Source organism: Phyllostomus hastatus, unplaced genomic scaffold (genome assembly GCF_019186645.2).
Source record: "Phyllostomus hastatus isolate PE091 unplaced genomic scaffold, TTU_PhHast_1.1 phas_contig_36, whole genome shotgun sequence".
NCBI lineage: Eukaryota > Metazoa > Chordata > Mammalia > Chiroptera > Phyllostomidae > Phyllostomus > Phyllostomus hastatus.
Window position 1 is genome coordinate 841,927 of NW_025333862.1, and position 24,875 is coordinate 866,801.

General features: G+C 41.1%; 1 protein-coding gene across 1 annotated transcript; it reads right to left on the minus strand.

Annotated features, from left to right (window-relative positions):
- Nucleotides 1-2,075: 2,075 nt before the first annotated feature.
- SMIM42 (small integral membrane protein 42) lies at nt 2,076-12,301 on the minus strand. Its single transcript, XM_045841392.1, is given in 3 exon segments — nt 2,076-2,440; nt 11,706-11,807; nt 12,242-12,301. Coding segments are annotated over 3 exon segments (381 nt in total). The 3' UTR covers nt 2,076-2,221.
- Between the last annotated feature and the right edge of the window lie 12,574 nt (nt 12,302-24,875).

A 24,875-nucleotide genomic window follows, 5' to 3' on the forward strand; every position in this document is an offset into this window, starting at 1 on the left:
GCCATACACTTACAATGCAGTCTGGTTGGTTTGTTTTGTCTCTGTTAGTTGCAAATAAGGATAAAACGTAGATTTGGGGTGTGTGAAGAGCCTGGAAAGTGAGGAGATCCTGAAGGGTAGAAGAAAATAGGTGAAGAGTGACTGAGAGTCACTGGGAATCGCCAGGTCTGGAGACTTAGTTATCAAACAAAGGGATGTCTTATCCAGGAGGCACCTTGGAGACTGCCTCCAGCACATCTACATCACCATCTCCAATTAGTACTGTCCACCAGGATCTTGTGAGATCCAGCCCTACCAATGTCTTTAGCTTCATGTTGTTCCATTCTCATGTTCACAGTCTGTGTTCCAGAACCACTGTCTTTCTATCCCATTCATACTACAAACTCCTTCCATTACAAGCCTTTGCCCATTACTAATTAATCTCTATCTAGAATGCCTGTCCTTCTGTCCCCACTCTTCACCTGTTGAACTTCCATGGTTCCTCAACTCTCAGCCCAAGCATGACTTCCTTAGGCAAGCCCTTTTTAGGTTCATTTGATATATACCATCATACAGCCAAAATTTTTTTTTCAGAGCACTTTTCTGTATTCATCTATGTGATGTTCAATTGGCATCTGTCTCTCATTATGCCATATTATAGGCTCTAGGAGAGAGGAGATGTACCCCTTTCTGTTGCATTTCCAGCACCCAGGACAGAGCCTATCATATAGCAAGAGCACAGTAAACATGTTTGATGGATACGGACATTTGCAAGATAGGAGAGAAAGATCTGGAATGTGTTAGAAGTTCTGAGGATTTTTCAGCCAACTCTGAGGCATGCACAGGTCTTTTGCGGAACTCAGCAAAGATGCTTTGAAACCATACTCACTCATGCCAATACACCACCGTTCCCCACTTCACCCACCCCATTCCCTACTTTTCAAGCAAGCACACTGGACTGAGAAGGGGTGTGATGGTCAGCTCAAGGGAAATGCTAGCCGGCCAGCCTTAGATAAAGGGGCACACACTGCCAGGGGAGAAGGATATGTTGTCCTTGGCCATGAGGCTTTCAGTCCCATTGCCAGCTACCTGTGATGTGTTTCTGTGGAAGCTAATCAACCATAAACACTAACACCATCACAATCAGGCACTTGAGGCAGGCATGAGTGAAGGGGAGATGGGCTCCCTTTGAGTTTGGTAGCAACACTATCCTCTCCTCAGCACTAAGTAACCAAGGTGGAAATTTCTGTGGGTTAAATTAGAAGTGAATAAAAGACCCATGGGTTGAAATGTAAAGTATGCAGCCAAGATACTGGGGTGGGGGAGGGAGTTTATTCTTAGAGAGGGGCTCTTGGCTTGACACTCCAGAGTCAAATACATGTTAGAGGAAGACAAAGAAACACCTGATAGGATGTTTCTAGGAGGAAAAGTTAATAATAGGGTTGAACATAGACATTTTTCTCCTAGAAAAATACTAACTCCTTCCAGACAAATGGTCAAATGCTCCTTAGGGTAAAGCAAGCCTAGTTGGATAAGAGTATGGATTTTCAAATTTTTGTCTCTTTAATTTGGATTTCATTTTAAAAAGGGAGTTAACTTGTTACAAACTCAGTAAAGATAAAAAAATAATCATTTTAGAAAATATTTTTAAAATTACCAACCCACAAAGTTGGTGCTTTAAATAATTTTTTGAGAGGTAATACTCTTTATTTCCAGAATTAGGTGAACAGAAGGGATTTCTTTTTTAAGCTAGAATTCAGGGTACATGAGCTGTTCCATTTCAAGATTCTTCTGGAACTGAGCTTTTAGTATAGCTTTTTAATAGTTTGAGGTGTCATAAGCTCCCAATAATTTCAATATCCCAGAGTCAACACATGTCCAATTTAAAAAGAAAAATTTGAGCATTGTAATCAATTTTTAATTCCCCACATTTGTTCATCTGTTAATTCAGAAATCAAGAGTCATTTCTAACTTTATTCTAGAAGATGCACAGAGAAAAGACATTCAAACTTGAGGATCCTGGAAAAGCCAAAGAACAGCAGGATGAATGTGAATTTTAATGGAGGAAGTGGTTGAAAGGGAAAATGAGGCCTGGGGGAAGCATCTGACATTGGGGGAATTGGATAACTAAAGCAGCTCTTCCTTCTTGGGCTCTAGGCTCTAAGATGGTGCCAAGAATGTTCTGCCTCTTAGGTCTCTAGATCCTCACCTCAACATTGTCTCCACCAAGAACTGTACACCTTCATGCCAGCAGTATTGGCTCTTTTCTTGAGTCTGGCTCTCTGTTCTTGTTGCCCTTGTCTATGGTTACTTTACAGACCAGGATGAGTAGAGTGACCAGAGTCATCAAGAGTGCAAAGAAACAAAGAACTTTTACTAGGTAAGCAGAATCAGATATGGCTGTGGTGAGTGTACCCTTGCCCCCACAAAAAGCTGGAACTTATGGGGAAGACACAGCTTTCTTAAAAAAAAAAAAAAAGAAACAGCTGAGATTATGTGGTTTAAGCAGACTGCCCACATAACCAAGAAAACAAGATTTGCTCTTTGTTATATCACAGGAATGGGTATGGAGATGTGGCCACACACCTGTTGCTTACAGGGGGCCACTTTCCTTTGGATATAAGTGAGCGGACCAAAGAGGTTTTCTCATCAAGAATGAACTGCTTCCAATGCAAACACAGTCCTGAGATAATAGTTCAATTGGCAAAACTGCTGGGGGTGGGTTGGGCTTCTGAGGTTTTGTGATGACACTTGAGGCTAAGACTAGGTATGCACAAAAGGTTCTGGTCCAGAAACTACTGTCCTGTGAAGATGCCCCTTCAATACTTTGTTTCTTACTTTTTATTTTGAAATAATTTTAACCTTTTTTATTTGGGCAGGGCTACATTTTTATTTATTTTTTCCTCATTCCACTATGTTAGGCTGTGTGTACACAAGGAAATGCAGCTTGTATTCCAAAATTCAAATACTTTTAGATATATAGGAAGTTGTAAAGATAATACAGAGGTCCCATGTACCTTGCACCCAGTAGACAAATGTTGGAATATACGTGTGTGTGTGTATAGTTCTATGGTAATTCACTGTACATGTAGGCTCTTATAACCACCTCTGAATTCAAGATACACAATGATTCCATCAACATGATCTACTGGTGTCTACATTGTACCAGTTGGGACAAGTGTAGAAAACCTATCTCCCTTGTAGTCCCATTACCCTCCATTTATAACATAATTTTATTAAGTATTTCCTCTATATCCATTAAAATTTACAGTCAATGTTATTGTTTTTGTCTCAACTATCAACTTAGAAAACACAAGAGGAAAAGGAAAGACTATTTTATTTACCCATTTAATTGTTGTTCAGCTTGGGTCATTTATATTGTTCTTTCTTCAAGTTCACTGAATTTTTTCTTGTCACTTCCATCCTGCTGTTGAGCCCATTTATTGAGTTTCTAAAAAATTTTGGTAATTGTATTTTCCAGTTCTAAAATGTCCATTTGGTTCTTTATTATCTTCAATTTCTTCACTAACATTTTCTATTTATTTGTTTCAAGTATATTCATAATTGCTAATGTAAATGTTTTAATGATCATTTAAAATAATTATAAAATAATTATTATACAGATATTTATTATAAAATAAATATCTGTATCATCTTTGTGTTGGTATCTGCTAATTGTCTTTTTTTTACTTGAGATTTTCCTGGTTCTTGGTATGACGTGTGTGATTTTGATTGAGTGCTGAACAATTTGGGTTTTATGAGACTCTAGATCTTATTTAGATCTTCTGTTTTAGCAGGATTCTTCTGGCATATGCCAGTTGTAGCAGGGGTGGGAGGTGGGCAGCACAGAGGAATGGATGGGGTTTATCTCACAAATGCCAGACAGAGGTGAGGGTCCAAGTTATCCACTCAGCCTCCTTTGTCAACCCATGATGAGAATTTCAGACCCCCCATGTGTCCTCCTCTGACACTCTGGCAGGGAAGAGGTGGGGTTCCTTTTTACCTCTTGATGGGGAGCTCATTACTTCTAGGCAAAGATGAAAGTCCTAATTTCCCTCTCTCTTCTCTAATACTACAGGGGTGAGGAACACCTTGTTACAGCTGGACAAGGGTGGAAGCCTAGGGTCTCCACTGATCTTTACTTATAGGGGTAGGAGTGGGGCCATGATTTTTCCCATGGTATTTGACTAGAGTAGGTCAGTTGTCCAAAAATCTTCTGTTTTGCTGAATTGACTTTTCCCTTGTCCTTAGAACAGAGAAAGTGAGCAAGCTTTTCTTGGGACTTCATTTTGTCTATGACCATTGGCATTTCTGGATTGCTTCTCTAGCACCCAGTCATAGTTATATGAGGCAAAAAGAAAACCCAGGGAATTCACTGTCATGTCAATCCTTGGGTTTCAAGGTCCCTAGTCTGTCTTCTTCCCACCTTCCAGAGTCTTCTTATGTTGGTTTTATATAAAATGACCAGGATTTTTATTTGTGCTTAGCAGGAAGAATGAGAACTGAATTTATTCCACGTGTGTCTAGTTCATTCTTGTCTGGAATTTCTATGCGCTGTACCAAGATTCAGGCAGGTGATAGCAGAATGGAAACCATGGGATTTGGAGTGCAAGGACTTATATTGGAGTACAGCACTCAAACTTTCCAACACTCATGATTGGTTAGGTCACTTAATCTCTCTGAGCTTCCATTTACTCATCAAAAATTGGAATTACAGTGATAATACCAAATTTAGTTTTTTATGGGACTAAAATTAGCTGATAAACATACAAATGCTGTTACTTTGAATAAGAACTAGGATGAAAGGGAAGGAAAGTTAAGAGGGAGTGTCTGGAGAATATAAAGCAGTTCAATTTTTTTCTTCCAAGTCACTTATAAACTTGCAAAGATTTGTAAATGAATTACCCCACCCCACTCCCATCCTGCCCAAGATATCAATATCAAGGTAACACAAGAATGTTACCTTGTACAGCAAAAGATATAATTAAGTTAAGGGTCTGAAGAGGAGGAGCTTATCCTAGATTGAGTGGGTCTTAAATATAATCACTTATATCCTTTTAAGTGAGAGGAAGAGGGACACACAGAGAAGAAAAAGATGTGAAGATAGAGCAGAGAAAGATGTGGCCACAAGCCAAGTAACAAACATAGCCACAAAAAGCTGGAAAAGACAAGGAATGAATTCTCCCCTAGAGCCTTTGGAGGGAGCATGGTATTGACTGACAACAGCCTGATTTTGGATTCTGGCCTCCAAAACTGTGAGAAAATAAATTTGTTTTAAAACTACAAGTTTGTGATAATTCGTTACAGCAGCCCCAGAAAACTAATATAGGGACCTTACAGAGCATCCAGTCCAGCTCATTTATCTAACAGATGAGGATATTAAGGCATAAAAAAGGAAAATGACCAATTTCACAGTTATTGGCATGAGAAGTAAAAAACTAGAATTATGGTCTCTTCTCTCCTATTCCACTAAAATGTGTGGTATTTAAAAAATATTTTTATTGATATAATTTACATACCATATAATTCACACATTTAAAGTGTACAGTTCTAGCCCAGGCTGGTGTGGTTCAGTGGATTGAGTGCCAGACTGTGAAGCAAAGGGTCACTGGTTTGATTCCCAATCAGGGCACATGCCTAGGTTTCAGGCCAGGTTTCCAATGAAGGGCACATGAGAGGCAACCACACATTGATGTTTTTCTCCCTCTCTTTCTCTTCCCCTCTCTTCAAAAATAAATAAATCTAAAAAAAATAAAATAAAGTGTACAGTTCTAGTTCCATTATTATTATTTCAGTATATTCATAGGTTGTTCAAATCATCACAACCTAATTTAAGAATATTTTCATCTCCCCTCAAAAGAAACGTCATACCACCTGGCTGGCGTAGCTCAGTGGATTGAGCGCGGGCTGAGAACCAAAGTGTCGCAGGTTCGATTCCCAGTCAGGGTACATGCCTGGGTTGCAGGCCATGACCCCCAGCAACTGCATATTGATGTTTTTCTCTCTCTTTCTCCCTACCTTCCCTCTCTAAAAATAAATAAATAAAATCTTAAAAAAAATAAGACCTTTTCTTAAAAAAGAAGAAAAAAAAAGAAACTTCATACCGATTAGCATTCTTGCCTGTGTGTTTTATGACTCCTTATTTCAGGTATATTGATTTCATCTCCCCAAATAGAATGGACTGCTCAATCCCTTATGTTTTATTTTCTCCTCTCATTCCCTATTCTGATCTTCCCTTGGAGCTAGGGTTCATTGATTCCCCCTAACTCATGTTAGGGTACTGAGGAGTCTCTGGTGGAGCTCTGGACTGAATAGATTCCTTTATGCTCCCTCACATTCATACTCATCCTAATTATCTTCCCATTCAAGTTGGCTTCTTCTCTATTCCCTGTCTCCAAAATAAGAAGCCTGGGAGCCATGCTAGATTGCTCTTTATGACTCCCTGTAATATATACAGCAGGGAGTTTCAATATACTGTCAATTCCACTTCTGAAATAACCCTCACAGCCACCCCCTCCTCCTTATCCCCATAGCTTCTACCTTATTTCAAACTTTAATTTCTTGGTCCTTAGCAGTTCTTGTCTGGATCTCAGCAATAGTTTATCAGTTGGTCTTCTTAACTCTAGTAGTTTATTTCCTTACAATTTTTCCTACTCAATATTAACAGAGTAATATACATAAATAAATCAGACCACTTCACTAAAAAAAAAAAAAAAACATCATTTTTGTCCCTGCTACTTTAAGATAAAGTCCAAATGCCACCAGACGGTATACTGTATAAACTCTTCATTCATGTTGTGCTTCCACAGCTACCTGTCTATTCTCTTTTCCTATGATGCTTTCTTATGCATTTTACATTCCTTTACGAAAGACAGCTTACATTGTCCTCAAGTTGGTAGCAAAGTGGTGCAGGGCAGAGGCTCTGAACTCAAACTTCCTAATTTGAGTCTTGGCTTCATCGTTTAGTATGTGAATTGTGATTTTGTTCAATATATTTACTTAACTTCTCCATGCCTCAGTGTCTTCATCTAAAGATAAAATGTGGTTTATTATAGTACATATTTCAAAGGGTTGTTGTGAGAAGCAAATATGGAGGTACTTGTCAAGTTCTTAGAATGGTTTCCAGCATATACTCAGAACACAGCAAGGGTTTGCTTCTGTTATCTCCTAGCCTCTATACCTGGTGTTCACTTTGCCTGCAATCCTTTATCTCTCCCCTCCCCCTTCTCTACTCAGTCAGTTTCTACATTCAGTCTAAGCCAGTTTTATTTTCCTTAGGACCCTGACCTCCACAATCTCCAGGCTATAAGTGCATAATTCGATCATAGTACTTAATGCTTCCTCCCCCTCTGTAGGTTGTAACTGGAAAGAAGGAATTATGTCTTCAGTGTAGAAACTTGCATATAAATATTGCCCAATAAATGTATTTGATGGATGAACAAGTGAATGTGATATTCTGGGTAAATTCATGTTTTAGTTAATATAGGAACTTGGTTCTTCAGACAAAAATGCTACTCCATTTTAAAGGAGACAAAAAGACAATTTAGGGCAGGGGATATGGAAGAATCTTCTTTCTGGAACTGCTTCCTGGGAACAATATCCTTTTATCTCAGGACTCTGAAGCCCAAGAGAGATTTTTCCTAAAGCCTATGGTAACAATTCTTCCTTTCTGCTTCATAGGGGGGTGTGGAGTAGGAGAGAAAAGGAGGAATTGCTCTAGCTTCTAGGAAATCTACCTATGCTTACTTTGAGGAAGCTGTTCATCTTCCATCCTGTCTCCACAAACCTGAAGGGTCCCAGCCAGACATACATTAAAGCTCCCAAAGCCCTTCTAGATCTGCCAATAGCACAGTGTTGAACACATGCAGAGGTTCTCGTGAAGCAGTGGAAGCCATAATTTCCTTTAAATTCCAGTCAAATAGTGGAAAGGGAGCTCCTTCTGGACAGAGTCAAACTTTTAATCAATATAGAAAGGGTTCTGGGCTTGTGAAGACTGGATCAAAAGGTTTAGGGTAATATCCCATTTTTGGTTATCTCATTATTTCTTCTTTGCACATTTTGCATATGCTTACAGGGTAGGTTGTTCAAATAAAACTAATTTATAAAAGTACAGATTCTAATACAGTACTTTAGACATTTCAAAGGTGTTCTGCTGGCCTCATCTAATATGTAAAGCTCAATAGTTCTCAGGGTATTGGAGGAAGCAGCAACAGTGGCAATTTCAGCAGGACCCTAGGCTTTTTCAAATCACACAGACTTTCCCCTAAAGACATAGAATGATGTGTTTATGTATTTAGCCAACAAATACTAAGTGCTTTCTGTGCTTGAGGTACTACATGTACAGAGATGAGCGAAATTGACACTATTTCAGTCCTTGTGGGGCTTCATCTCATAGGGGAAGGCAGACTATCAAGGGTCATTTAGAACAGCAGTTCCCAAGCTTTTTGGCACCAGGGACCATTTTCATGGAAGACCATTTTTCCATGGGCTGGGGGTTTGGGGGAGGGGTGGTTTCAGGATGAATCAAGTGCATTACATTCAACCTTACCTCCTGCTGTGTGGCCTGGCTCCTAACAGGCCATGGACAGGTACCAATCTGTGGCCTGGGGGTTGGAGACCCTTGATTTAGAACATAATGTGGTAAGTGCTATGATGAGGGAGGCAACAAGAGCTTTAGAAGTCATAGATCAGTCTCCTGTCTTAGGCCTGGCAGGGTTAGGGTTTCTTCCTGGTAGTAATGACATCTACATTGATACCTAAAAGATGAGGAAGAACTACACACAGAAAAAGGGGAAAAAAAAGAGGTGTCAAGGTGTGTGACAAAGTGTTCTGAGCAAAGAAGACATTTGTTTTGCAGGATGTTAGGTGGAACTCATTTGGTGCCCTGGAATCATCAGTTAGGACACCAAACTGAGAGGTACCATCAAGAGGTGGCAAGTCAGTTCTACTACCCAAAACCATACCCCATTTTCTGCCTCCATGAAAAATAGAAGATAGTATGGAGGTAAAAACAGAAAGGGAATTGATGTGTCTGTCACCAGTCAAGGGATCAAGTGCCGTGCATTTTGTCCTCACCTCCAAGTGAGGGGTCTCCAAGAGAATCACTCATAAAAATTGGTTGCTTGGCAAGGAGAGACTGACATCTCAGTTCGTGCTTGGGTATCTGCTGATAACCTTACTGATCTGTTCTCCATGATCTGATCATTGGAGTATGGAGAGAGGGTTGACAAGGAAAGGGCTATCACTGCAACAACCTGATTTAGCAAGGATATGTGAACTTCCTGTAAGTCAAATACACTGTGGAAATCAACAGTGTTTGAACCATTTTGCTAATTCTCCTCCCAAGCAAACTGGCAGTCAGGGAAGCCTAGTTACACTGTCAAGAAAAAGATAGGAGGGCTTGAGGAAGCAAGTAAGTTGGAGCAGATTTCCCATCAGAGAATTGTGCAATGGGGAGAGCTCCAAGGACACTAACCCATGTGCCCACAAGAACTAACACTTGGGCATCTTCCAACTGAAAGTTATCTATGATCAGTTAGTCTTAATCTAAGGTGCAGACAATGAACAGGTCACTGTAATGACATGCCCAGTTAGTAAAAGGAGTTTTTGATCATCTTCCTGTACCCATCCCAATTGTTCCTCTAGGTCCCAACACAAGAAGTATTTTAAATTAGGGAAAGAGAATGTTATTTCTATGAAAAGACAGAACGCACCAGTTCCCTAAACAAAGTTCTACAGCTGAAGCCTGGCTGGTGCAGAGGGGAAAAGAGGACTTTAAAGCTTGATGTAAGACTGAAGTTTAAAGTGGACTGTACTAGTGTGGATCCTGAGAAAGAAGACAGTTACCAAGATGGGCTCCTGGTGGCTTAACTGGACTCAGACAAAACAGACTCTAGCAGCCATTCCTACACAGGGACCTCTCATGCAAAATGCACTTCAGGAAAAAAACCTGCACAAAACTGCCTCTGCACTGAACTGCCTGCCTATACTATGTTTCTGCCATCTTAACCAGCCCTTATTAACGAGTTCCTGAAATCCTATTTTTACCAATAGGACTGATGATTTCCCCATTCAGCTGGAGTTGGGCAGCTATATCCCCATCAGCTTCTTCAATGCCCAATCAGAGCAGATCCATTTGACAAATTAAGACAGTGCCTTTCGGACCAATGAAACTGCAAGGATTTGGAGTCCTACTTGTATGAGGATGGACCAATCAGGGACCAGTTTGGTCAGGGACCTCTGTCTATACAAGTCAGCCCTGTTTTGGCTCTGAAAGTGTACTTTCCCTTTCCATTGCAGACAGAAGACTGCATTTCCCTGACTAGAACTGAAACACCAAAGATATCTTGCTAGAGCAGATGGAGCAGACAAACACAAGGCACAGTAGGCTAGACTGGCACAAAGAAGAGCAGAGCAGATCAATGAGGAGCACAGCAGAGCTATCCAGTCAGAGAAGTAGCCTGGCCCCAGGTACTCCTAACAGTGCTATTTTCACAGCTGTCCTGTATCACAGCTGAACTGTTCCACAGCCCTGCTATTTTCACAGCCATGCTGTATCACAATTGAGCTGTTTGCACTGAATAAAGTTTCCTTCTTAATCACACCCCAAATTGGGGATTCCTGTTGGTACTGAACTGACTCCAATGGCCTTCAGTTTACACTAGTTTGGACTTTTAATAACTAAGAGAACAGAAAGCTACAGAATGTGTCAGTTGGGGAGCACTGATAGGGTGTGGCGGAAGATACTGGTTCAAACCATGTCAAAATTTTGTTGACAAGAGTACAGAATGTTCATCAAGTTGTTTCTATTTGTTAAAAGCCCTTGAAGTAAGAGGCAACCTGGTGTGGTAAAAGAACAGATAGTATTTGAAGATGATTGTAACATAGTGAGGGAACGTTGGAGGAGTGGGAAGAGGCCAAGTAATGGAAGACTTGTTAAGGTGTACTTTATTTGGGGGCAAAGAAAAACTATGTTTTAATAATAAAATTTGCATTTTAGAATAAACTAACAATGGGGGGGGTGGGGTGAAGACAGGGAAACCATTTACGCGAGACGATTTGTGAATGGCAGTAGGGATGGAGGAAAGTGGTCAGATTGAAAGGTATTTAGGAAGAGAACGATCAGGAATTGCTGATAGAGGAAAAGGCCAACAGAGCTTTGCTTTTCAGCCAACCCAGAAATGCTGTCCTGTTTCCATTTCCCGACACTCAGTTCATTAGTTATTGGACCAATGCCCAGGTGAGCCATTTGGTTCTCTGGGGCTTTGTGCTTAGGGTGGCTGCTGCCCGCTGTGGGTACCAGCAGTACCGTTATCACACAACCCTCCCAGCAATTTGAGGAGGCAGGCTGCACCTCAAGTGTCATTCCAGTTTCACAGTGTCATCTCAAGTCCTGATGTTTAAGTGATTTGCCCAATTCCCCACAGCTGGTTTGTTAAAAGGACATTACTCAAAATAGTAATGGCCTTGAACATAATAATGTAAACTAGAACGTGGTGATCAGCTATCTGGGCCTTTCTCAAGTTGAGCACGTGTTCACGGCAGAGGTTCACTCACAGAATGTAGCAAAATGCTCGTGTGCCAAAGATGGGACTTGCGCCCCAAGAGATGGGAAGTGAAGTGATAGGGAAAGTCCGAGGGCCGCCCGATGCTAGAGGCAGTGCTCAAGAGCAGGTCCGACCACGGACAATCAGGGGAAGGACCTGATAGGAGTGGGTTGGCTTTACATCCGCCTGACCAATCCACGTTTCCTTAGTGGAACTCTTGCCAAGGACCGATGTCTTACCGTCTAGCTTGAGCACCGCACCTTCGGAGTCCCCAGGATCAAACTGTAGGAGGGACCGGAAACGCCCACAGCGTCAGTGGCCTTTCCGGGGCAGAGGAAATTGAAGCTCATTGGCTAATGGAGATTGAAAAAGGCTGGGTTTCTCCGTCAGCGCTTGGGGCACTGTGGGTGTTGTGGTTTGGAGGTTGCAGTCCAGACTTTTCCAAGACAAAGATTTTAGGCCAGTAGGTCGTAGATAAGTTGCCTTCACAGAAGAATTGGGTGTGCGGCAGCTGCGTGGGTATGGCTTCTGTGTGTGTGTGTGTGTTATTTCAGTTTCAGTGAGACCTCGCTCTTTCTGTCTCGCTTTCAAGGACCTTCGTTTCGTCCCATACCGTAGGCTTCCCCAGGTATAAAACCCCTTGTCATCTACAGACTCCTTTATTCTTCACATCCAGCGTCCGAATCCTCCTCCATTCTTCTTCTGCTCCTGTGTACCTTTTCTTGGCGTTGGCGCTGTTCTAGACAGAGCACCTTTAACATCTTGCCCCGGCCCATGAATCATGCCAAGGGTCCCAGGAAAAGAATCCCACAGCAAATGTCTGCAGGCAAAAGCAGATCTCAGTCTCCCACTTCAGCAGCCTTGCAGCTCACTTCTTACCCCCCCGCCCCCCCCCTCCGCCTTCTGATCATTGTCTCTTTTCTGGTTCCACATCTATGCAGCCTCTTTGATGAACAGCCCTTGGTTAGAAACGGTCACCTTCGGTCCTGTTACTTTGTCTCTGGCCTCCATAGTTTGGTAATACTACAGAGGGGCCAAACCTGGCTTGATTTATAGGACAGAGAGGGGATAATGAAAGAAACTGGACTGGAGAAAGAAAGGGGGGGGGGGAAGAGGGAGAGGGAGAGAGGGAGAGGGAGAGAGAGAGAGGGAGAGGGAGAGAGGGAGAACGCTAAACTAGATTTCATAGAAGTCAGGAGGAGACATGGTGAAAGAGAAAAACTTATTTTTGTACCTTCACAAAATGTTTGGTACTGACTATGACCAGGGCTCTGTGAATTCATTGCTGGAGATACAATAGCCCCAAACCATGCAGATGCTGGGGGTCCAGTCAGTGAGGACAAACATACAGGTAAGCAACAGTGCAGGATGGCATCAGGCTCTCTTCTGTGGACTTCCCTTGTGTTACTCTGCTTATTCCCATGCCTCTCTCAGCTCATTCCAAAGTATTTTGCCTCTTTACATCTCTCTGTGTTCCGTGCTCTTTTTTTTTTTTTTTAAGAGAAAGGGAGAGAGAGAAACATGGATTTGTTGTTCTACTTATTTATGCAATCATTGGTTGATTCTTGTGTGTGCCCTGACCAGAGATCAAACCCACAACCGGCCAGGGCTGTTCCCACTCTCTTCTTCCCACTCTCAAGCTCCCTTCCTTCCTTCTCCTGACCCAAGTTAGTTCTTCTTGCATCTTGCTGTTTTTTTCACTTGGACAACTATGTTGAGAGGGGATTTAGCAACAGAGAATCCTCCATGCCTTCCCTTCACCTTTTTATGAGAAATGTCTATTAACCTTCTCATTTTAGGGCTCTGCATTCTCTCAGCAGTTTTGCACATTGCTTGTTCTAGAATCACTTGCAGATCTTTCATTCTAAGTGCTCCAGAATTATGGAATACGATGCAACCCAAATTGACTTAATTCTTCTGCTTCATATTTAGTACTGTGAGAAATCTGAGTTTTGAGAAGTTAGTCTCATGAAGATAGTAATCAGGAAGGATCCTTTAATATGTGGTGAGAAGTAGAGTCCTGTACAACTGGAGAAGATATGTCTTAGCATTAAAAAATAAAACAAAAGAAAACAAAAAAGAAACCAACCAAAAATATGCCTTAGTGGGTTAACTAAGCTAGACAGGAGATATTTTTGAACTGTTAATTGAGAAATCTTTTTTTGCCCAACCTATTCTAAATAATGTTATTGGAGTTAATGCACTGTGTGTGTGTGTGTGTGTGTGTGTGTGTGAGTTTCTGAATAATAAGTAATCTAATAACCATGCTTATTTAGTTTAAGAATGCTTTATAATACCCATGGTAAGTACGTTTACCTTTAAGGTTCTTTTTTAAAAGATTGTATTTATTGATTTATAGGCAGAGGGGAAGGGAGGGAGAAAGAAAGGGAGAGAAACATCAATGTGTGGTTGCCTCTCATGCACCCGCAACTGGGCACCCACAACTGGGGACCTGGCCTGCAACCCAGGCATGTGCCCTGACCTGGAATCAAATCTGCCACCCCTTGGTGTATGGGATGATATTTGAACCAACTGAGTCACTCAGCCAGGGCAATATTTTTCTTTTTTAAGGTAAAACTGTTCAGGGCTTTACTCAAATAGTCATCTCATCAGAGAGACCTTCTCTGACCACTTTATCTAATATAGAGCTTTTATCAGCCTCTCCCTATGTCTTTCTTAATTTAGCTCTAGTATTATCACCACTTGAAAATATATATTTGTTGAAATTCAGGGTGGAGTTAACTGGATTAAAAAAAAACAAAAAACCTCCAGCATTCTTACCCTGGGCGGTGGTCTTAAGCTGATTACTTACTTACATCAGACCAGGCTGTGGTCTTTTTCTGTGTCCTGGGCAGTGGTCAGTGGTCATCTCATCCTAGAGTACAATGGCTTAGATATCATCTTGAATTGCTTGCAGTCCTCTTGAGTAACAAAGGTGGAACTGCTCATGGTCTCCTGGAGTCAGGGTGGGTCATACCTGAATGAAAGGATTTTTAAAAGAAAATTTACAGAGCACCTATTATGTGTAACCCACTGTGTGTATAGTATGGAGCATATAGAAATGAATAAGATATAGTTCTTAGCTTAGAATAATCTATAATCTAGAAGAGCTATAGAATGATCTATTTAAGAATATTTCATTAAACTATAGTTAAGCATAAGTTCATAAGTTTGAAGAGCTAATGTCAACTCTTATGTTTCTGGGATGAGGAATTATTTGTCCTACTTGCATACTTCTGAACTGACTAATGTGCTACTCTGTTAGGTCTGGGACCACCTTCCCTCCATGTCCTTGTGTGTAAGCCTGGCCATGCAAGGAGCACATAAAATAGCCATGCCTCCCTGTGGATTCTCTCTGCCATTCTCTGTAGTGACACCAGTAGTCAAAACATACCACTAAAACTTACTTACATCAGTTCTGCAGATTGTGGAGGGTGAGTAGAATTCACATTCATGTGTTTACTCACATATATGTTATGTTTTTTTTTCTCTGTGAATTTGGTTATTTTTCTCTGTTCCCAGGATCTGGCAAAATTACTTTCCAGAGGCTCAACCAGCAAACTATTTTGAGCCATTAAGTTAAAGAGCCAGTTTGGAAAATGAAGCCAACCTCAGATGGTCGTCATTGGGGGTTCCTTGTTCATAAGTAGGAAGATCATTCTATTTTTGGGCTGAGAATCAATCCTACCCTCAGGATTCTGAATTCCAAGACCCTTTGTCAGAATCTGAGGCATTCTGTTTCCTGGAAGTGACTAATTCTGTGAGCTCTGCAAGGAGCTGCTGTTTGACTGCTATTTGCTCATAGTAGAATTAATTCTTTTAGGTTACTACCTTATTTCTGACCTATAACATGTCTCATCTAAACTATTGATTTTGGTTCTACCTTATCTCTTTACCTCCAATCTTGCCATCCAAGGCATCCAGTTTACTGCCACCAAAATGATTGTCACTATCCGCGAATCTGACCACATCTCTTACTTAAAACTCTTCAGTTGGTAACTCCTCAGTGGCCATCACAACCATACTTCTCCCCGACTCTGACTCCTGTTTACCTTGACATCTTTATCTTCCATCATATCCTTTCTCACTTGATGATTCAGAAATTTGAATATATTACTAATCTATTTATATTTGTATTACTACCTTTTATTTATGAATTTGGCTATATTACTATTGCTTTGTGTGTTGTCTTTGCCTAGAAAACTCTTTCCCTTAGTCCTTGCCTTTCTGAAGTCACTGGTCTTTCACAACACAGCTTGAAGAATGTGTCTTTGAAAAGCTTTAATAATGCTTCTCCCTGCCCAGCATAGTTGAGTTTCTCCCTGCTATGCCCATTTCTATAAAAAGAAAACACATACTGTACTTATGGATCTCTTTCTACCTACTTGATTGTAGGTCCTTTGAAAGTGACCACGTAGAGGGCTATATTTATGCTATTTAGGAGTACAGGCCTTGGAGTCAGGCCCAAATTTGAATATGAGCTGTGCCTCTTGTTCCCTATATGTCATTGGGCCAGTCACAACTCATTGAGTCATTTTCTTCTTCAGTAAAATGATCTAATTTTACTCATTTTAGTGTCCCCAGGTTCTGGCACCATGCTCAGTGTCCTCAACTTGGTTATCTTTTTGTTGGGTTTTCCACATTGTCTGCCCCTCTGTTACCAAGCCCAACCAGTAGGGGTCCTACCACTTGCTGCCAACAGGCAAAACTTCTGGAGGCAGCATTTGGTGGAAAGGAAGATTTTCTTTAATTAACAAAATATCTAACAAAAATAGCTGTTTAAGTGTTTGTTATTACAATTACTACATAGATTCAAGAGCTGAAAATAACATAAAAACAAAAATCTTGCCCTGGCTGGCATAGCTCAGTGGATTGAGCTTGGACTGTGAACCAGGCATCTCAGGTTCGATTCCCAGTCAGGGCACATGCCTAGGTTGCAGGCCACAGCCCCCAGCAACCACACATTGATGTTTCTCTCTCTCTCTCTCTCCCTCTCTCTCTCTCTCTCTCTCTCTCTCTCTCTCTCTCTCTCTCTCTCTCTCTCTCTCTCTCTCTCTCTCTCTCTCTTTCCCTTCCCTCTCTAAAAATAAATAAAATCTCTTAAAAAATCTTTACAAAAACTAAGATGTTAAAACTACAAAGTATGTATTACCTGAAAAGCAAAGCCTAATAGTCATGTGCCTTTTCCTCTGGTTGCTGACAGGTCCTCAGGGACTGCAGCTCTTGACAGGTCCATGTGGGGCCTGTAGCCTGAGCCTCTTCCCTCTCTTCCTACCGTCTTCCAGGCCCAGGGCCCAGGAACCCAGGCCCTGGCTGTTAGGAAGCTGGAGAAATGTCCACCCAACTGCAGGTCTCCCCCTGGCCTGGCTGTCCTCTCAGAAGCCACCTGTGTATGCCACACAGGCCACTCTGGCCTCGATCTTGAAGCCTGCACATTCTCACTGCTCCTCTTCTCCTTGGGCTCCTTGCCCCACTCCTACCACCAGCCACCTCCTACTCCCAGCCACTGCCTAATCTCCCTCTGGGCTCAGACACTCCCCTGGCTCCCCCCCTGGAGCTTGCTTTTGAGGGATTTCCTGTGCATCCTGCCTCATTCCTCCTGGGTTCCCCAGAATCCTTTGTGCACTTGTACACATCACTCTGGTTGTCAGGGCGATGCACACATTACTATCTCCCCTTTTAACACTCTGAACACTACCTTACAAGGACAAATGGATGAAGGTCTCATTCTTCTGGCACTATTCCAGCTAGCCAAAGGCATAGTCCTACCTATCCCTTGGTCCAGAGATCCTTAACAAAAGGGGGTTATAGTAGGGAGAAGGATCTTGCAAGTTCCAGGTCAGCTGGTTTTCCCTGGAAATCTGCATGCATGATGCCCAAAGGATGGAATTGCTGGACAGGTTAGCAACCTTGTATTCTGGAGGCAACAAAATTGACAAGAAGGTTTGCAGGCACAATCAGAGCTACAACTAAATAACCAAAGTAGGGACTGTATAATTCTCCCCTTTTCACACTTCCAGAACTTTTCTGTCCAAACTGTTAATGGTAAAAATAAAATTAGTCTCAAAATGAAGCTTATCAGCCACCCATACTTCACCAACTCAACCATCTAGTCCAGTCAAACCATTGAGTCTTAGGAAATGACAATGCAGGTGGGCTTCTCAAGTAGTGACTATACTGTCTCTAAATCTGCAAGACTATCTTTTGAGAAGATGTTTAGCTGCAAGACTTTTTGCTGTAAAGATACCAAGAAGTGACAATTTGACAAATATTCATGTCTACAAATTGAATGCCTCTGGTGATGTGATCAGATGCTGAGGACTTAACCCTTGGAAACCTCAATTTCTTTTCAAAATAGAAACACAAAACAGCCAAAAGAAATAAAGGGAGAACTAGAACTAGTGTTAGAGCCTAGTCTCACACCAACTGGTGTTACCAGCCAGCCACACAAACGACCTTTCCCAGGTCCCAAATGGCACAAAGCTCCAATGTTAGAGACATTCTCTTTCCTGTCAGTGTGTCTACTGGTCTCCTGGCAGAGATGTGACCTCTCACCAACTGGTATGGCAGAGACATTCTCACTCACCCCAGCCAGACTCTTACTGGCACCTGATGACCACCTGTACCACAAATGACTCTCCTAGGTTCAAGCAGCACAAAGCCCAAATGGCAGAAACATTATCTCACACCAGCCAGTACCACAGAGAACACCAACAGGCTTCAAATGGCATGAAGCCCCTATAGTAGAAATATTCTCTTATCTCAGCTGGAGTCTAACTGGCACCAGATGACCTTATCCAGGTCCAAATGACACCAAGCTCCAAATGTCAGAGACATGATCTCCCCTCAGCTGAACTCTAACCAGCACCAGACCTTTCCAAGGTCCATATACCAGAGTATTCCTTGAGTATTATGAAGTGTTTTTCTGGATCTTTTTTTATGGCTCTGTTTTGAAGTCTATTTGTCTGATATGAGTATTGCTACCTCAGCCTCCCCCCCCCCATCTGTTTCCTTGGAATATTTGTTTCTAGCCCTTCACTTTCAGTCTGTGTAAGTCTTATTGTGAGGTGGGTCTCTGGTAGGCAGCATATGTGTGGGCCATGTTTTCTTATCCAGTCATCTATTCTATGTCTTTTGATTAGGGGCATTTAATCCATTTACATTTAAGGTTATTATTGATAAGTACTTATTCATTGCCATTTTTTTCATACGTGTGTTCCTTTCTTTTTTATTGTTTTTTTTTTCCTGTTCTTAACTCAAACCCTTTAGCATATCTTGCATATCTGTTTTGTAGGAGGTATCTGTGAGTTTATTGAGCTTCCTGATAACCATTGCTTTGAACTCAGTATCTGATAGTTGACTTACCTCTATTTCATATAGGATTCTTGCTGAGGCTTCCTTCTTTTCTTTCATTTGGGGAGTGTTTCTTTGTCTTCCCATTGTTTCTGAGACTGTTCTTGTTAGTCTCTGCTTCTTAAATTTATCTGTTCTGACTTTCTGGGTGTATGGTGTGAACTTCTATGATAAGAGACCTGTGAGATTCCATGGAGCAGTCTCCTAGATGTCCTGATCTCCTTGATCTCCTGAGATTGCTGGTCTTGGGCTGTCATTTATGATGGCTCTTTGTTTGTCTTTGGGATTTGATTGTGTTTCAGTGTTTCTTTGGTGTGTCCTTCCCTCCAGCTGGTTAACTAAGCATCAGTCCATCCACCACATATTATATTCTGTTGTGCAGGTGTGGACAGGTTGTGTTGAAACTGATTCTTCTGTGTCTATGAGGTTTTTAGGTTTCTCTCTCTCTTTTTCAGTTGTTTGTTCTGGGTAATTTCTCCACCATTTAGTTTTGTTTCCAGATCAGTCCTTGGAGGAGGTTAGTGTAGCCTCCACTCCCTCCTTCACCTTCTTCCATTGTTATCTGTCGGTGCTTTCTTTGTTGGTGGGTTTCCTCTTCTAGCAGGTATAGTGGTGTTCAGAGGTCCCAGCTACATTTTTTTTTTTTTTGTGATCAGTTGGTGGGCGAAGTCAAAATGGTTTAAGACAGTGGGAGAGTTTTCTATGGTATTTAATGTACCAACCCATAGAGAAGAGATAGGAGATCCTTTGAATATGTATGGTGTTAACCATGATATTTCACCCAACTAGCCACTTTTTAGAAAGGGTGGAAAAAAGAGAAGGCTTTTGTTTGGGTGGGGAAGGATTGTAAATTGGATCTAGAAAGCAGTCAGTTTGTGACAGGTCAGATTATGAGGTAAAGTGAGGGTAAATGGTAGAAAATAGGTGTAGCATGTGAGAGAATAGAGTTAGCCACAACAGTAATAAAGTTCAGGAAACAGTGAAGTGGATTAAGATCTGGGAGGGGTGTTGTGTAGTATTTAGAATTGTATGGAACAGCAATTATTTATAATAGTAATGGAGCAACTATCATATAATAGAATCTATGTGATCTGAATAACAAGAATAGGATGTACAGGACCTAGAGTAGTGTGCTAATGGAACAGAAGTGAAGTGAAAGATGGAAAATTAAAAACAGACTATGTAGAGAGAACAAGGGAAACAAGTCAAACAGTACAATTTAACTAACCAAGCAAAGAAGACTAGACAGAAAGAAGAGAAATAAAAAAATACTAATAAAATAAAAGATGTAAAAATAATGAAAATATAATAATAATACAAATATAACAATAACTTGCAAGTTCTCTGGAATAGCAAAGTGAACTTTGTCTCACCATCTCAGTTTTTGGGGTGACTCTTCTTTGGTTCTAACTCTGGTCCTTTCACAGCTCCAAGTGTTATTGCCTCACTTGTGGTAATTTAAATTTTTTAAAAAAAGGAAGAAAGGAAGAAGGAATTTTAAAAGAAGAAGAAGAAGAAGCCTCCAGCTGGCTTTAAACAAGCTAGTTCTGCTGGTCTTCCTGGCTGCAGCAGGCTGAGGGGGAATCAGTTTTGCTTTTCTTACTTCCTGTGGGTTTGTGGGGGTGGGCCCAAGTGTGAGCCATACTCTTCACAGTTGCCCAGCCCCTAGCCTTGTTCCTTAGTTCACTGCCGGGCACTTAGTCCCCTTCTGTGCCCAGCCTATGCCTTCAGTCCACCAGTTGTGCTGTCCTTGAGGTGCACCAATTAGAGGCAACTCACATACCACCTTCTCACTCTTTGCTGTTCTAGATGCTAGGGACTCTTAGAATTTCTTCAGGGTAGTTCAGCCCTCACACCAAGTTAAGTCTTTCTGGGGATTGCTGGCTCCCTTAGCCCTGCAGCTCTCCTCTGTGGGGACATCTCTGATTTCCTCTCAGAGAGCCAGTCGGCCCTGAAGGGCAGGGTCACTGCCATAGCTTCCTTCATGGATGGCAGCACCCGGGGTGTTGGGATTAGGTACAAGCTGCTCTGGGTGGCTGCAGCTGTTCTGGTCTCTACACTGGTCCCAGAGACCTTATTGTCCCAAAGCACTTTCCTTACCATCTGATTTTTCAATGCCCTCTAGAGTTTTGGCTTGCAATCATCATATATGCTGGGATACTGTTGGCTGTTCACTCTGTTCCTCAGAAGATCAGCTAGGTGTTTCACCCATGCACAAGGGAAAGTTGACTCCACTCCCACCTATCTTGCCACCATCTTCCTTTCAGATCCTCTGCTTATTTTAAAAGTTGGGTTGTTTGTTTTGTTATTATTGACTTGTATGGGTTCTTATATATCTTTATGTATTTGGGTAACAACCCCTTTTCACTGGTACCGCTTATAAATATCTTCTTCCATTCATTTTGTTTTCCATTTTGTTGATTTTTTTTCTGCACAGAAGTTTTTTTAGTTTGAGGTAGTTTGATTAATTTATTTTAGTTTTACTTCCTTGACTTTGGGGTCAAGTTCACAAAAGCCTGTATAAAATGAAGGTCTATAAGTTTAGTATCTATCTTCTCTTCTATGTGTCTTTTTCTGGTCTTACATTTAAGTCTTTAATCCATTTTTGGTTAATTTTTGTTTATGGTGTCAAATAGCTGTGCAGTTTTATTCTTTTAAAATGACTTTCTAATTTTCCCAACATTATTTATTGAAGAGGCTTTCCTTTCTGCATTGAATGTTTTTGGGTTCATTGTCAGAAATTGTATGCCCATATATACAATATATATGTGTGTTTATTTCTGGACTTCCAATTCTGTTCCATTGGTCTGTATGTCTGTTTCTCTGCCCACACCATACTATTTTGATTATTGTATCTTTGTAGTATAATTTGAAGTCAGGGAGTGTAATACCTTCAGTTTTGTTATTTTTTAAATTTAAAATTGCTTTGGTTACTTGGGGGTTTTTGTGGTTTCATGAAATTTGATTTTTTTTGTTTTATATCTTTGAAAAATGTCATCAGGATTTTTGTAGGGATTGCATTAAATTTGTATACTTTAGGCCAACAATTTTCAACTGGCATACTGCATTTTTCATTTTTAAAACATGAAATACCTGATTATCTAGTCAGGGGCACTGACCTCTTTGCCCCTATATAGTCAAATTAAAAAAAAAATAACAACAGCCAACACAGGAATAGTCATCTATTGTGAATGAATCAGAATTATACCTATTTTTTGGCAAATTGGCAAAATATATAATATATATTTTTTTGCTGCTTTAAGTAATGTAGCCACTTTAATTGAGACAGGATAGTGAGAAGCTAAAAAAAATCCTGGGCCAGTAAAATGGGAAAACTGAAACAAAATAATGAAAAAGTCCAAATAATTGAACAAATTAGAGCTAGCTAGTGAATCACAAAACCTTATCATTTTTAACCAAAGACATGAGAGAAAATGGTTTATACCTCTCCTCTCTAACCAGAGAATACATAGCTTAAATCACCCTCATTGAGGAGGTAGAGAACAGAGACTCAATTAATGCTATTTGTGCTAGGCAAACCCAAGAATTAATGAAGTCAGGGGAACAAATGACAAAAGCCTAATTAGAGTCACACAGACCCAAGATGCAAGTAAAACAGTAAATCAGACCAAAGAAAAACATCAAATTTCTGTATACACTCATTCTGATGCATCAACATGCTAAAATGCACCAAGAAACCTGATGAATATTCCACTGAAACCCTCCCATAATATGCTTCTTCACAGAAAAGAGATAAAACCTTGAGACAAAAGATATCAATGAGGTCTCTCTATACAGTATAACTATGCCTCTTCTTGGGCATAGTTATGAACATTTTATTTCCTTTTCCTAAACTCTAAGGTTCCCCATGAGGCTTGCAAATAGGGGAGCAGCAGGCAGTGGTAGCTCATCTCAGGTTTACCCCCTGAAACTGTCCCCAAAGCCCCCTTTTTCTCCCTCTGGTGAGCTAACAACAGCACCACCTTAGCCCACTCTTGTCACTGTAACTTTTACTTCTCAGTGACCTAAAAGCAGCTGCACCTTGACTTACTTCTTTCTTATGTTTCTAGGGTGCCAAAGAGCACTACCTAGACTCTATCCTGTTGCTTTTTATACCTTAAGCCCTCTTTTAGCTTCACTGTCTCCAGTTTTAATACACATAACTCTAAAAATCACCTGGGAACTTCCAGCAATGATGGAGGCATAGATAGGTACACTTTGCCTCCTCACACAACCAAAAGGAGGACAACAACAATTTTAAAAACAAAACACAACCAAAACTGCCAAAAAATCAAACAGTATGGAAATCTGACAACCAAGGAGTTAAAGAAGAAACATTCATACAGACTGGTGGGAGGGGTGTAGACAGGCAGCTACAGTGGAGAGGACATGTGGCAAGGCAGCTGCTGGAGGACAAGGGTGGCTAAGGCAGAGACTGGCAGACTGGGCAATGTGATGGCTGATGGAGTGGGTGGTCCCACATTTCCTTGTGAATAAACCAGGAGGAAAAACTGGGGAGTGAGACAGACCATGAAACCTAGGGTTCCAGTGTAGGGAAATAAAACCTCAACTTCTGACTGGAAGAACCTGTGGGGATTGCAGTGGTGGGAGGAACTCCCAGCCTCACAGGAGAGTTCACTGGAGAGAGCCACAGGGTCCTAGAACATACATAAAACCAACCTCCTGGGAATCAGTCCTAGAAGGACCCAATTTGTTTGTGGGTAGCAGGGGAAGTGACTGAAAGCTGGCTGAGAGCCAAGCAAGCAGTGTTGTTCCCTCTCTAACCTCTCCCCCATATGCAGTGCCATAACACAGCATAGTGGGTTACCCTACCCTGGTGAGTACCTGAGGCTCCACTCTTTACTATGTAACAGGTATGCCTAGACTATATGCATATATATCCCAAATGAAAGAACAGATCAAAGCTCCATTAAAAAAAAAAAACACAACTAAGCAATGAAGAGTTAGCCAACCTATCAAATGCAGAGCTCAAAACACTGGTAATCAAGATGCTCATAGAAATGGTTGAGCATGGTTGCAAAATAGAGGAAGAAGTGAAGGCTATGCAGAGTGAAATAAAGGAAAATGTACAGGGGACAAACAAATAATGGGAGGGAATCCAGGACTCAAATCAATGGTTTTGAGCAGAAGGAAGAAATAAGCATTCAACAAAAGAGAATGAAGAAAGAAGAATTCAGAGAAATTAGGAACCTCTGGGACAACTTGAAACATTCCAACATCTGAGTCATAGGGGTGCCAGGAAGAGAAGAGGAAGAGTGAGAAACTGAAAACTTATTTGAACAAATGATGAAGGAGAACTTCCCCAATCTGGCAAATGAAATAGACTTCCAGGAAGTCCAGGAAGCTCAGAGAGTCCCAAATAACTTGGACCCAAGGAAGCACACACCCAAGATGAAAGATAAGGAGAGAATCTTAAAAGTAGGTGGAGGAAAGGAGACAGTTACCTACAAAAGGAGTTCCCATAAGACTGCTAGCTGATTTGTCAAAAGAAACAATGCAGGCAAAAAGGGGCTGGAAAGAAGTAGTCAAAGTCATGAAAGGCAAGGACATACAGCCAAGATTACTCTATCCCACAAACCTATCATTTAGAATGGAAGGGCAGATAAAGTGCTTCCCAGATAAGGTCAAGTTAAAGGAGTTCATCATCACCAAGCCCTTATTATATGAAATAGTAAAGGGATTTATCTAAAAAAAAGAAGATGATCAAAACTATGAACAGTAAAATGACAACAAATAACTATCAACAACCAAACCTAAAAACACAGAAGCAAAAACAAAAATGAACTAAGCGAACAACTAGAACAGGAACAGATTCACAGAAATGGAGATCATATGGAGGGTCATCAACAGGGAGGGAGTTGGGGAGATTGGAGCATAAATGTCCCAATGAAGGAATAATAAGCATAAATGATAGGTACAAAATAGGGGGAGGTTAAGAATAGTATGGGGAGTGGAGAAGCCAAAGAATCTAAATGT